Raw genomic sequence first — 14,113 nt, 5'->3', positions numbered from 1 at the left:
TTATTTTTAGCGAGATAAGTCGCCATCAGAGATGTCTGGCAGCGGCTCTCTTCTATAGAACACAGTGAGCTATGTATGCAGGAGCCGGGAGAGAAAGCTGATCAACAGATATCTATTGTGAATGGGGCCCTTTAGGCAAACAGGATGGGTTAAAGCCCCCATACACATCAGCAAAACTGAAGAAATGGGCCGGCATACCTGTTGGTATAAGTGCAATATGTAGGTACGCATTCACACTGTGGACATTAACAGACAAAACTTAGGATAAGAGCAATGAGCAAATAAGTAGGTAGGTAAGTAAATAGTACACATAAATAACTTAGGGTACTTGGTTGATACTATTTTAATATAAAAAAAAAAGCGTAAAAGCCATCCTATTGTGACAAGGTATACCCAATCAGGATGGTCCTGTCTCTAGTATTTCACCTCTCTATTACTATTGACTTACGGTACATACTTACTGGCTGCAGGGTATTTGCTCATTGTTCTTATCCTAGGTTTTGTCCCCATACACATTAGTTGGCTGAACCTGCCAATATCGACGGGTTTTCCTGGCAGTCTAATGTGTATGGCGCGCCGACTGACTGATTGGGAGAGATGTCGATCACAAAAATCAAGTTTCGGACAGCAATCGTATGGTTCTCCCGGTGGCTTCATCATAGAGGACACAGAAGCACTCTGCCGAAAGAACGTTCCTGTGTATGGGAGAGTTGGCTGTTGTCCGGCTGACAGCCATCTAATGTGTGGCCAGCTTTTACACAGTCTGTAGGATAGAAAGAAGCAGGGAGCATATGGAAGGGGATATCACAAGGCAATAGGATGTTCCCACAAACAGACATGCATAAGTCGGTATAGGAGCTGTTTTTTTTTTTTTTTAGTAAAAGCTTCTTACAAAGTAAGAGATTGGTTGTAAAAATGAACATATCCATTAAGCAAGATGTCTATATCAACCTTGGCCTCAGTTTTCATATATTAGAAAGAGCCACAGATGATCTTCAAAGATTAAAGGGGTCATACAACTGAAGACAACCTTATTGAAAATGCAACTGATTTTGCTGGGTGAAGACATGGACAACCAAGTATTTCCCCTACAGCAGCTTGTGCAAGGGAAATGTAGCATTATGTGACTGTCCATCAGACAAATGGAGGTCCATGTAAAACAAGGATGGTTCGGTCTGACAGATGGGTGGCTGGGCTTACAGATCTGTCCTGGTCTATAGCGGTCCTGAAGGGGGCACTCCTTTCGATCATGGAACAAAACATATGGACATGGGCTGTCTTTATGAGAAAACCTCTCTCCAGCTACTCACATGCCTACTCAATTAGAGAACATTACAGATGATGAAGCTGCACTTTTTATGACATTACAGTTATTTTTCTAAAAATATCTTCAAATTAAAAATGATTTGACAGAAATATAATCCAGGTCATAACCATCTTGATTTCTCCTGCACAGATATTAATGACTAAGTATAATTAGTCAATGTTTCTTTCCTGATGATGTAACATTGTGCCCTTTCATAAAAGCACATTTTCAAAGACAGGTCACAGATAATGTCATTAATTGGCTTTTTCAGCCAGTAAGTAGACAGCACTGACATTGCACAAAACAAATGTATGATGTATTAACGCCTGTCGCTGATCGGCCTTGTGGAAAGTTTTAGCAATTAAAATGTATTCATTTTAAATAAACAAGAGTAGCAGAAGAAAAAAAAGATATGTCCATCATGTACTCCTAGTCATCTATCAGAGGCTTCAAGTGAATGGAGAGGTGTATGGAGCCGTGAAAGGAAATGTCACAATTTTTTAAAAATGTTCTGAATTTAAGTTTATTAATTGGTGTATAAAATTAAATAGTGCATTTTTGTAAAATGGGGGGCTGGCAGTTTTGTTTTCTGGTGTATAAGTGTCACGGCAAAAAAAGCAGCCCCGGGCCATAGGAGACTGCGGTAGGTGACCGACCTGATCTACTATTCTGTAGCTGCCTCAGCTTTGAACTGGGCATGCCCCTTAGAATAAAATGTGAAAAATAAAACGTTATGGGTCTTAGAAAATGGTAATAAATCTGTTACTTGTCTCTGAGCTAGTGGGTGGAGGCTAGCTGAAATGATGTCTCCCATACATGGCACAAAAAAAATGTGTGACTCGTGTTCTTCAGACATTATATAGCAGTATTGAGCAGTGTAGCTGTAACAGAAAAAAAGATTTTGTCATTTTCTTTTTACATTGTAAACTCGAACATGAAGTTTGTTTTAGTTTAAGGGATGTGCCATTAAAATAAACTTGTTTTGGAAAATAAAATACAAAAAAACACAGATACCTATTTGACCATGTGGGTTGATCTGGGAAGGGCTGTACACAGGAGATGTCCTCACAATCTGACAGATCTGGAGCATTACTGCGAGGAAGAGTGCGCAAAGATCTGCCATGCTGATAGACTCCTACCCAAAAAGACTGGATGCTGTCATTAATTCAAAATCTTGAGACACAGGGATGAAGAGAACTTTCACCTTGCAGCACGACAATGCAGACCTCCAAATCAACAAAAGAATGGCTTCGCCAGAAGAAAATCAAAATTTTGGAATGAAGAGCCAGAGCCCAGACCTGAATCCCATTGAAAATCCATGTGAGGGTTATTCTCAAGGGATGCCCTCACAATCTGACAGATTCGGAGCGCTACTGCAAGGAACAGTGGACCTAAAGATTGCTAATTCAGGATGTGCCATGCTGATGGACTCCTACCCAAAAAGACTGAGTGCTGTCATAAATTCAAAGGGTGCTTCAACAAAGTATTAGTTTAAGGGTGTGCAGGTTTCTGCAACCACATTATTTTAATTCTGTTTTTCTTTTTCCATCTGAAAAGATTTCAGTATAGTTTTCAACAGATTTGTACACATTATGGGTGACATTAAAGGTGGAAAAAATTCTGAAATGATTCTTCTTGGTACGATTTTTTACACAACAAAAAGCTGGAATTTTAAGAGGGGTATGTAGACTATCTATACCCACTTTATATTTAATACTTTTGTATTTATTCCTCCAAAAACTGCATAAAAAAACTTCATGAGTGCATCCAGGTTAAAGGGGCTGTTACAAGCATGATTGGGGTGGAGTATAGTGATGATCGAGCACTGAAATGCTCCAGTGCTCAGTACTCAGATATGCTCGACTCGAATAGTGAGCGTAATAGAAGGGAATGTGAAACTCGAGCATTTTTCCGGAGGACGGTGCACAGATCAGGTAATTCAAATGAGCTTTTTACGGGGACCCAAGCACTTGAGCATCACGCGATACTTGGCACTGCTCGATATTCGATTAAGCTCCCCGATGCTTCATCAAGTATCAAGCAGTGCCGAGCATGCTCGCCCATCACTAATTGAGTACCTAAATGGAATCTGTACTTACGGTTCATTTGTACAGTGTGATATGCTAATAGCCTGTTTACACAGGCCGATCAGGCTTCAGATACCCACTGAAGGATCTGTACAGGTTGTTATGTGCATATAGGCTACCACTGTTCTTGGCAGTGTCCTGTTTCCACAAAACGACTTGCTGCTGAGATGAATGATTTGTGCAGCACAGATCTGTTCACCCAACAAACAAGCATTTTGCTCAGTGGTCGAGTGATTAGCAGCCTGTTTGGACTGAAAAATTGTCATGAAGCGAATGTTCCTAGGAATGCTGGATCACAATAATCATGCAGTGTAAATGGGCCTTTAACAATTATTGTTGTGTAGTGCTGGGCAACAATGCCTTTTGTAAATGTTGCAATATTAAATTCCATGGCAACATAATTGCTAAAGATCAACGACTTAGAATCTTTTAATATAGTTTAGTTCAGGTTCAAGCAAGTTTATCCTAAATGTGTTTTTTTTGTACATTTTAGACAAGCAGAGTTACATTGTCAAAACAACCTTCATCCTCCCCAACCAACTGTATCCATATTAATAGGACAAAAAGCCTTAGTTACTTACCGGTAACGGGATTTTTCGGAGCCCATGACAGCACCACGAGAGAGAGGATCCGCCCATCCTGGACAGGAAACCTACAGGTTAAAAAGGGCGGCACCTCTCTCCCGCCTCAGTTTAGTTAACAGAGCATGAGAGGACCGCCAAGGTTAAGAACAACAAAACAAATTCACTTTAAGCCAACTACTCTAAGTAACTTCCCCCGAAGGTGCAAAAAACTCTACGGGAGTGCAAAAAAACACCAGTGTAGGGAGGGAATATCAGGGTGCTGTCATGGGCTCTGAAAAATCCCGATACCGGTAAGTAACTAAGGCTTTATTCGTACTCCCATGACAGCACCACGAGAGAATTACAGAGACGAAGGAGATTAGGGAGGGACCACAGCTTGGAGCACCCTTCTCCCAAAGGTGAGATCAGAAGAGTCACCCAAATCCAATCTATAATGCCTATAGAAGGAGGAGGGAGAAGACCAGGTGGCAGCCTTACATATGTCTTCGATGGAAACCCCCGTCTTCTCGGCCCAGGAAGTTGCAACTGCTCTGGTGGAGTGTGCTTTCAACCCTTCCGGTACTTTCCTATCCTCCGAGGAGTAGGCGAGGGAGATGGCCTCTCTAATCCACCTCGCAATTGTAGATTTTGAAGCTTTGCAACCCCTTCTAGCCCCCAGATGGCATATACATAGGGAACTATCTTTCCTAAAACTGTGTGATATTTAAGCACACACCTTCTAACATCTAATGTATGTAGTTTCTCCTCTTTCTGATTTTTAGGGGGGAAACAAAAGGTTGGAAGATTTACCTCTTGAGTTTTATGAAACCGTGAGACTACTTTTGGAAGAAAAGCCGGATCAGACTTTAACACAATTCTATCATCCATAATTTGGGTAAATGGTGGGGATATAGAAAAGGCCTGTATGTCACTTACTCTTCTGGCCGAAGTTAGGGCCACTAACAGGGCTGTTTTAAGAAGAATAATTTTATGGGTGGCTGAATCTAGAGGTTCGAAGGGGGGGTTAGTCAAGGCATTTAAGACCAGGTTTAAATCCCAGGGAGAGGGTTTGGATTTAATGATAGGTCTACATCTGAAAGAGGCCTTTATAAAACGTGCTACCCAATAATTAGCTGCTATATCAAACGCAAATAAGGCTCCTAAAGCCGAAACTAGTACCTTCAAAGTACTAGTGGTTCGGCCCCGTTCTAAACCCCGCTGTAGAAACTCTAGTATCTTCCCAATAGGGATCCCATCCCCTACTTTGAATTCTGCAAAGGACAGGAACTTTCTCCAAGTTCTAGCATAGATGCGGGTGGTAACGGGCTTTCTGCTACATAGTAGTGTGTTTACTAAACTTGAGGAAAACCCTTTGCTGGTTAACAGTGCCCTTTCAAATTCCATGCCGTTAAATGGAGATTTGGGGCTGGAGGATGGGAAACCGGACCCTGAGTAAGAAGGTCCGGGATTTCCGGAAGGATCCAGGGGTCTGATATTGACATCCTGCGGAGACAAGAGAACCATGGCCTCTTGGGCCAAAAGGGGCATATGAGGATCATTCTGGCTTCGTCTGTCCTGATCTTTCTTAGGACTGATGGAAGCCGGACCATAGAAGGAAACTCCCAGGGAATCATGAGGGCGTCCACCGCCAGGGACTTTTCTCTGGGGTTTAGAGAACAAAATGTTGTCACCTTCCGATTGGACTTCGTCGCGAACAAGTCCACTGCTGGAAGACCCCACATTGCCACAATCTTGGAGAATATTCGAGGGTTCAAGGACCATTCTCCTTCTTTTAGGGATTTGCGGCTGAGAAAATCTGCCCTGATGTTTTCTTTTCCTCTTAGATGAACCGCGGAAAGGGAGAGAAAATGATCTTCTGCTTTCTGAAGAAGTCTGTCTGCTACTCTCATTAAGTCTCTTGAACGGGTCCCCCCTTGATGATTTATATACGCTACTGAGACTTGATTGTCCGAGAGTATATGGACATGCTGGCCCTGTAAATATACAAGGAACCCATTGAGCGCATAATCAACCGCCAAAAGCTCCTTAACATTCGAGGAAAACTGTACCTCATTTTCTGACCAGGTTCCATGAATTAAGCTGTTTTCAAAATGAGCTCCCCAACCTGTAGCACTTGCATCTGTAGTTAAGACTGCCATAGGTTAACTTTCCCAAGGGACTCCCCTAGAAAGATTAGTGTATACTAACCACCAGAGAAGGGATTGTAAGGAGCGAGGGGCCAAGGTAAACTCCCGGTCTAGATGTCCATCTAGGATTGAGTCATTATATAACACATCCCACTGAAGAGCCCTTGAGTGAAATTGGGACCAGCGCACTGCAGAAAAACTTGAGGTCAGGGTCCCTAATAATGACATGGCTTTGCGCAGTTTCATGGAGGGTCTATCCATACAATGTTTCACTAGTTCCTGGATTTTTGCAATTTTTTCATCTGATAAATGACATAACTGTCTATCTGAATCTAAAATGACCCCCAGGAACTGTTGGGCTTTTTGTGGAGTCAACCTAGATTTTTCCAGATTTAGAAACCAACCTAGGCCTTGTAGGACAGAAATTGTTACCTGAAGGTGGGCCTCGCATTGTGCAAAGGAATTGCCCACTATCAGGAAATCATCGAGGTAAGGGATTATTAAAATATCTTTTTCTCTTATGTGGGCCATAACTTCTGACACCAATTTAGTAAAAACTCTCAGGGCTATAGCCAACCCAAATGGAAGAGCGGTATACTGGTAGTGTTTTACCACCCCTTTAATTTCGATGGCTAATCTTAAATACTTTTGATAATCCCTATGAATGGGAACATGGTAATAGGCGTCTTTAAGATCCAGGACTACCATATAACAGTGGGGAAAAAGCAATTTTATTATTGTTTTAATGATTCCATTTTGAAGGTGTCTATTTTAAGAAACCTATTTAAGGATTTTAAATTTAATATAGTCCTGAAACACCCATCCGGCTTGGGAACCAAGAAGAGCGTGGAGTAGAATCCGTCTCCCTCTTCTGTTTTCGGAACCTCAATCAGGACGTTTTTCTTTGTTAGGTCTTGTATTTCCGATATGAGGGCAGTCTGCCGTTCTGAGGAGGAACTAGAGGGAATAATTACGAACCTCCTGTAAGGAAGGGCTTGAAATTGAAATTTAAGACCAAAACTAATCAGGCCTAAAATCCAACTGCTATGTGAAATAAGTTCCCAAGCTGGAAAAAACAACGACAATCTCCCTCCCACCTGGGTGGATTGTGATTCCCCTGGCTTCTGCTCATCTCTGGAAGAAGAACCAAAGAGTAGGCCTCTACCTTTGCGACCTCTTTCCTTGAATTTCTCCTGTTCTCTAAAGAATCGTCTTCGGACAAACTTCTTTTTCCAAAAGGATTTTTTAAAAGAGGGTAGAGGTACAGAAGGAAAGCCCCTCTTAGGATCTCCTGCTTTTTCCAACAGATCATCCATGGTCTGGCCGAAAAGATATTCACCCTCACAAGGAATTGTACAGAGTCTAGATTTTGTTTGTACATCTCCAGGCCAACATTTTAGCCAAAGGGCTCGCTGAGCAGCATTTGAAAGAGCTGACGATTTCGCTGCTAGTCTAACTGAGTCTGCAGATGCGTCAGCAAGAAAGGCCGTTGCACCCTGGACTAGGGGGAGAGAAGAAATAATCTCCTTCCTGGAGACACCCTCTTTCAATTGGTTGTCTAGCTGTTCCAGCCAGACCATCAGGGCTCTGGATGTGCAGGTGGCAGCCACTGCTGGTTTCAGGGCTCCTGTAGTGGTCTCCCAAGTTCCTTTTAAAAAGGTATCTGCTCGTCTGTCCAGGGGGTCTCTTAAAGCTCCCATGTCGTCGAAGGGGAGGGAAGCCTTTTTTGATGCTTTAGCAAAGGCCACATCAAGCCTTGGCGCCTTTGACCAGGGGGAGCATGCGGTATCATCAAACGGATACCTCCTTTTGAAAGAGGGAGGGATGCTGCCCTTTCTGTCTGGCTTTTGCCACTCTCTTTCAATGAGATCCTTAATCTTTGTATTCATGGGGAAGGATCTTTTCTTTTTTTGACCTAATCCTGAAAACATAACATCCTCCAGAGACTTCTCTGGTCTAGTGTCCACAATGCCCATAGTAGAACGGACAGCTTTCACCAAGGCATCCACCTCATTTAAAGGAAAACATTGTCTCTCAGATTTGCTATCAGAGGAGGATAGGGAAGAAGAAGAAATGTCTGAGATGTCGGAATTTGAGCCTGGTCGAGGGTCCTGAGGGGAATGCCTGACCTCACAATTCCCTCGCAAAGCCTTGCCTACTTCTTCTTTAATTAGAGTTTTTAGACCCAAAGAAAACCCTGGGGTTTCTTCCGTCATCACCTTGTCAATACAAGGCTGGCACAACTTTTTAATATATGCATCAGGGAGCGGGCTGCTGCATAGGGCACATTCTTTATGCTTTGATTTAAATGAACATTTCTTGCTCTGAAAGGATTTCATAGACAGAGAAGAAAAGGGAAGCAATTAGTAGAACTTTCTCGAAGATTCCACTTACCCCCTAGCATATGCGGTACCGTAGAAGCAGAGGAATCTTTCTTAAATGGCGGAGGATCACGCCGAACGACAGGACCTTCCTTCCTGCTCTTAGCGGTGAATTTGTTAGTTGAACGGCTGGACCCGGTCCGGGAACGACGTTGCACCGCCTGTAGTGAGGGTTCCCCAGAGGGCTGCTCCTGCAGCAGTTGTTCTTGCTGAGGTGAAAGCTCCTATGTATCTCCCATTGTCATGAAAAAAACAAAGGGCTGGGAAGCACCTCTGCATGTAACCAGGCCTATTTTATACTGGCCATGCAGGTACCTGTGTGGAACAGGGGGGGGCCTCCCTTTCCCCCTCCCCGGGGTGGGCAGAACACTGAACGTAGCAGTACTTGCGGGACGCCCATATTGTTACGGGCTCCGGCGTCCCCACTGCTCGCATGCGAAAATGCGCCCACTTCCGGTGGAGGCCGGCGCACCAGAAATACGTCATAGGCCCGCCGTCACAGGGCCGCGCCTGACACGTTCCCCGCCGGCGCGGCCCTGATCTCTTGTAGTAAAGCGGGGGGGGGTACTACCCGCATGCGATTACACACACACAGCGGACCATCTGGCTTCATCGAGGGGATGTCACGCTGACCGCAACGGAGGTGCCCCAATGAGCCCTGCCGCGGCGTCTCCAGGAAGAAGAGGACCGACCAGGGCAGGAACTTCACCGCTCCAGGTACCCTGTCTATCCCTCTGGGCAAGAGACCGTTCCAATATTCATCCTGCAGGAACCTGATAGGTCTCCCATCATGGACAGGAAACCTAAACTGAGGCGGGAGAGAGGTGCCGCCCTTTTTAACCTGTAGGTTTACTGTCCATGATGGGCGGATCCTCTCTCTCGTAGTGCTGTCATGGGAGTATGAATAAATACAGTATAATACAGTATAATACACTGTGCTGATTCAGTGATGTCACCACCTTTACCTGTGCCATGCCACATGCTGGAAGAGGCCTGAACCTATGCTGTTCGTTGATGTGAAAACAAAGTCAAAGAGAATGTGTCAGCAAGTTTTTGCTATTTAATATGAGAGCAGCATGATATAGGGACAGAGATCCTGATTCCAGTAATGTGTCTTTTACCGGGCTACTTCCTGTTGTTTCAATAAAATCAGTGTTTTATCAGCAGCAGATAATCACTAGAGGACTAGTTGGATTGTGCCATGTAATCCTCTTGCTTTTTGTAACCCCACCTACACCACTGATTGGCAACTTTCTGCCTATGCACAGTGTATACAGAAAGCTGTCAATCAGTGGTGTTGGTGGGGTTATACAGAGCTCAGCATTCAGAGAACTGGTAGATCTGCAGCAGATAAAACAGAGGATTTATTAAAACTGCAGCAAGCAGCCCAGAGTAGATCACACATTCCTGGAATCAGGGTCTGGACCCCTACATCATGCTGCTCCCACATAACATAGCAAAAATCTGGTGACTGATTCCCTTCAAGTGAGTATTCAGTGAATTATTTTTCAGGGCCATCTATGGCACTATTTTGAGCAACTTATTTTATTGGAGAAACTCTTGATAAGAGGAAACCACTCATGTACCTGAGGTGTGGCACCCTTGAGAAGGCAAGTCAAATGTCACAGTTGTCTTCCTCTAGGACAGTATTCCCCAACTCCAGTCCTAAGGAGCCACCAAAGAGTCATGTATTCAGGATTTCCTTAGTTTCGCTTACCTGCACAGGCAAGAATTCCATCACCTGTGCAATACTAAGGAAATCCTGAAAACATGATCTGTTGGTGGCTCTTGAAGACTGGAGTTGGGGAACACTGCCCTAGGATGATGATGATGATGATATATGGTAAGTGCTCTTCTGAACCATAAAGGACAGATGAGCTACTGTTTTCTCTTCTGTATTGAGGGCACTGTGGAATCTAAAAAATTTATACAGGTTTACCCATTGACTCAACTGGCTGTTATGTCAGACGTTAAGGTTATCTATTTGGCAATAAGACAGCAGGTGGACCACTAGGTTAAAATAATGCTATAATGCTCCAACTATATACATGATTAAAGGAAAACTGCAAATAAAACAAACCAATAAATAGAAGAGATAAAATCATTTTTAAAGAGACCTGTGGTCTCCCAGTCAGTAGACCTAGTATTGTAGAGCTTTGGATGTTCCTTATTCATAGTGAACTTTAAATGACATTTTTATGTGTATAGAAATTTTACTTTGTCTGTATTGTTGCTTTAAACTGAACTGTGCTCTTGACCACAATACCAAAGAGTTAACGGTAATGGAAAAAAGCCCCGCATGTCACTAAGGGCCTACAGAGCCTTTCTTCCAGCTTTAATACGAAGAAGCCTTTCCGGAGAGAGAGAAAACATTGGCAGAAAGTAATACATTTTTCTTTTGTGTCTGTAGAACAATATACAATATATTACTCCAGCCGCTTGAACACAAAGCAGAAGCAAAACAATCTGTCCCTCTTGTTAAAACTTGGACAAACAAGAGGAATCCTCCCAGCCCCATTACTGATGATCACAGGTCAGAGTCGCACATTTGTGCAGGAGGCGGACGGCGGCAGCAGACGCACTTACCCACAGTATGTTGCTTAGACTCATTAGCTGGGAAATAGCTGCATTGAAAACAAAATCCTCCGTGAAGTAGTTGGTTACCTAGGCAACGCAAACAAAAATGTCTTTTTAGAGTAACTCATATTTGTGAAAGTTAACAGTGACTGGCTAATTCCTGCACGCAGGTGAAGAATTTCCTCCTCGTGTTTGCGTGGGATTCCTGTAGGCATTCAGATCTTGTACAAAGCATTCGAAAGGCCATTACCATCCATGATAACAGCGCCCCCCCACAGAAAATATTCAGACTGCACTATACACCCCTGTATAAAGGCAGCTTTAGATGAGGTGTGACTCCAGTTACACCTCCCAGAGACCAAGGACGTTATCACATAGAGAACTGTTTGGCACAGTGGGGGGAGGGGACAACAAGGATCACTAATGGTTCCTTTAATGGCTGTACAAGGCACATAATGCAGGGGCGGAAGTACCATTGGGGCAACCTGTGCACACTTCCACCTCCAAAGCAGGTGAGGTTGTGCATTATGAGGAGCTATTGGACTGCAGAGGGCCCATGTATTGTTCTTGCACAGGGTCTCTTCTGTCTGTGTCCGCCCGTGAAATGAAATAACACGTTTGAATCCTTAAAGGTGGACATACATGTACAGTAGCCGTCAGCAGAAGTCTTGCTGGGTTGGGAGTGATCTCTTTCGACTCTTTTATATACATGCACCCTTGCTTCGGCTGAGCATGCATGTGCTCTCAATGAGTAACAAGAGTAAGCTGCTGTTAGACACCTCTGATGAAGGTTTACAGTGGCATGTAAAACTTTGGGCACCCCAGGTCAAAATTACTGTTATTGTGAACAGTTAAGCAGGTTGAAGATGAAATGATCTCTAAAAGGCCTAAAGTTAAAGATGACACATTTCCATTGTATTTTAGGCAAAAAATATATATATAGTCATTTTTTACATTTTAAAAATTACAAAAAGGAAAATGGGCCGATGCAAAAGTTTGGGCACCCTGCATGGTTACTACCTCACAGCACAACTTGTTAACACTTTTTATAGCCAGTCAAGAGTCTTTCAATTCTTGTGTGAGGGATTTTCATCCATTCTCCCTTGGAGAATTCTTCTAGTTCTGTGAGATTCAAGGGTCGTCTTGCATGCACTGCTATTTTGAGGTCTAGCCACAGACTTTCAATGATGTTCAGATCAGGGGAATGTGAGGGCCATTGTAAAACCTTCAGCTTGCACATTTTCAGGTAGTCTATTATGGATTTTGATGTGTGTTTAGGATCATTATCTATTTGTAGAAGCCATCCGCTTTTCAACTTCAGCTTTTTTACAGATGGTATTATGTTTGCATCAAGAATTTGTTGAAATTTCATTGAATCCATTCTTCCTTCTACCCGTGAAATGATCCCCATGCCATTTGCTCCGACACAACTCCAAAGCATGATTGATCCATTCCCATGCTTAATGGTTGGCGAGATGTTGTTTTCCTGAAATTCTGTGTCATTTTTTCTACACACATACCTTTGATCATTGTGGCCAAAGAGTTCTATTTTAACCACATCGGTCCACTGGACTTGTTTCCAAAATGCATCAGGCTTGTTTAGATGTTCTTTTGCATACTTCTGATGCTGAATTATATGGTGAGGACTCAGGAGCGGTTTTCTTTTGATGACTCTTCCATGAAGGCCATATTTGTGCAGGTGTCTCTGAACAGTAGAACAATGTACCACAAGTCCAGAGTCTGCAAAATCTTTCTGAAGGTCTTTTGCAGTCAAGTGGGGGTTCTGATTTACCTTTCTAACAATCCTACGAGCAGGTCTCACTGAAATTTTGCTTGGTCTTCCAGACCCTATCTTGACCTCCACTGTTCCTGTTAACTGCCATTTCTTAATTACATTACGAACTGAGGAAAGAGCAACTTGAAAATGCTTTGATATCTTCTTATAGCCTTCTTCTGCTTTGTGGGCCTCCACCATTTTCATTTTCAAAGTGCTAGTCAGCTGCTTAGAAGAGCCCATGGCTCCTGTTATTGGCACAAGGTTAGAGGAGGCTGAGTTTCAAGAATTTCAACTTGCTTAACTTATCACAATAACAGTAATTTTGACAAGTGGTGCGCAAACTTTTACATGCCACTGTATCTAAACATAGGACAAAAAGGGGATTTAAATTTTGCTTTCTTGATCCTGGTGGATACTCAGGAAACTCCCATAAGATAGTCAGACAGTCCTGCCAAAGTTGGACGGTTTAAGTGATTTATGTCTTATCTCTTACAAGTATGGGCACCTTTAGGAGGTACTCTTGCTGCCGTAGTAGTCATCTGAAGCTACAGCAAGGGAAATGTAGTATAACATGCCTGCCATTCAAATGGACAGGTAGCCTTGTCATATATGGCCAAAAATTGGTTCAATTTTCTTAATGGGACGGCTGGAGATAGCCAATCGATATGCATGGCTATTTTCGGCACTCCCATAAGAATGAATGGAGCAGCAGTGCGCATGATTGAACCCCGTCCCACTCACATGTGCCTTTCCAGAACCAATTTTCGGGATTGGAGGGGTCCCAGCGGTCAGAGGATATGAGATGGCATTCATACTTGGAAAAACACGTTTAGAGTGTATGAGAACCTTTAGACATGTAGCATCTCAACATATGAATAAAAAAAATACCTTTTATGTGCATTAAATGTTTTTTTTTTTGCATCTTTTGTCTGGTAGATCATTTTCTTTACAAGCCGTTATATATACAGGTAAAGGAGTATATGAGTATTCTAACAAGGTGAATGTATAGACCGTTAATACAATTGTTTATTAGATTTAAAAAAAAAAAACATCAAAAAGATCCCATGCAGTAAAATTTCCTATATAGGATAATCAATTTGGATGACCTACCATTGATGAACACTGATATTCAAAGCTATAGATCAATCCAAAATCTGTGTTATAACAAAAATATACCTGCAGATAATTATATAGTTCAGATATACAAAATGATAAAAAATCCCAGGCAACACCATAATAACAACAACCTGTAAACCTTATATTCATACATAGGCT

General features: G+C 42.8%; 1 protein-coding gene across 4 annotated transcripts in view; it reads right to left on the bottom strand.

Annotated features, from left to right (window-relative positions):
• LARS2 (leucyl-tRNA synthetase 2, mitochondrial) overlaps nt 1-14,113 on the bottom strand; it is a 278,140-nt gene that overhangs the window by 30,277 nt on the left and 233,750 nt on the right. For all 4 annotated transcript variants that reach the window (XM_073678171.1, XM_073678167.1, XM_073678169.1 and 1 more), the window contains exon 18: nt 11,071-11,148. In XM_073678171.1, coding sequence (XP_073534272.1) covers nt 11,071-11,148 — 78 coding nt within the window. The remainder of the gene's footprint in view (nt 1-11,070; nt 11,149-14,113) is intronic.

This window comes from Phyllobates terribilis, unplaced genomic scaffold, assembly GCF_046119375.1.
Source record: "Phyllobates terribilis strain yellow unplaced genomic scaffold, ASM4611937v1 Scaffold_4__5_contigs__length_816908805, whole genome shotgun sequence".
NCBI classification, from domain to species: domain Eukaryota; kingdom Metazoa; phylum Chordata; class Amphibia; order Anura; family Dendrobatidae; genus Phyllobates; species Phyllobates terribilis.
Note: the sequence above shows the minus strand (reverse complement) of the source record. Positions and strands in the feature narration are given on the sequence as shown.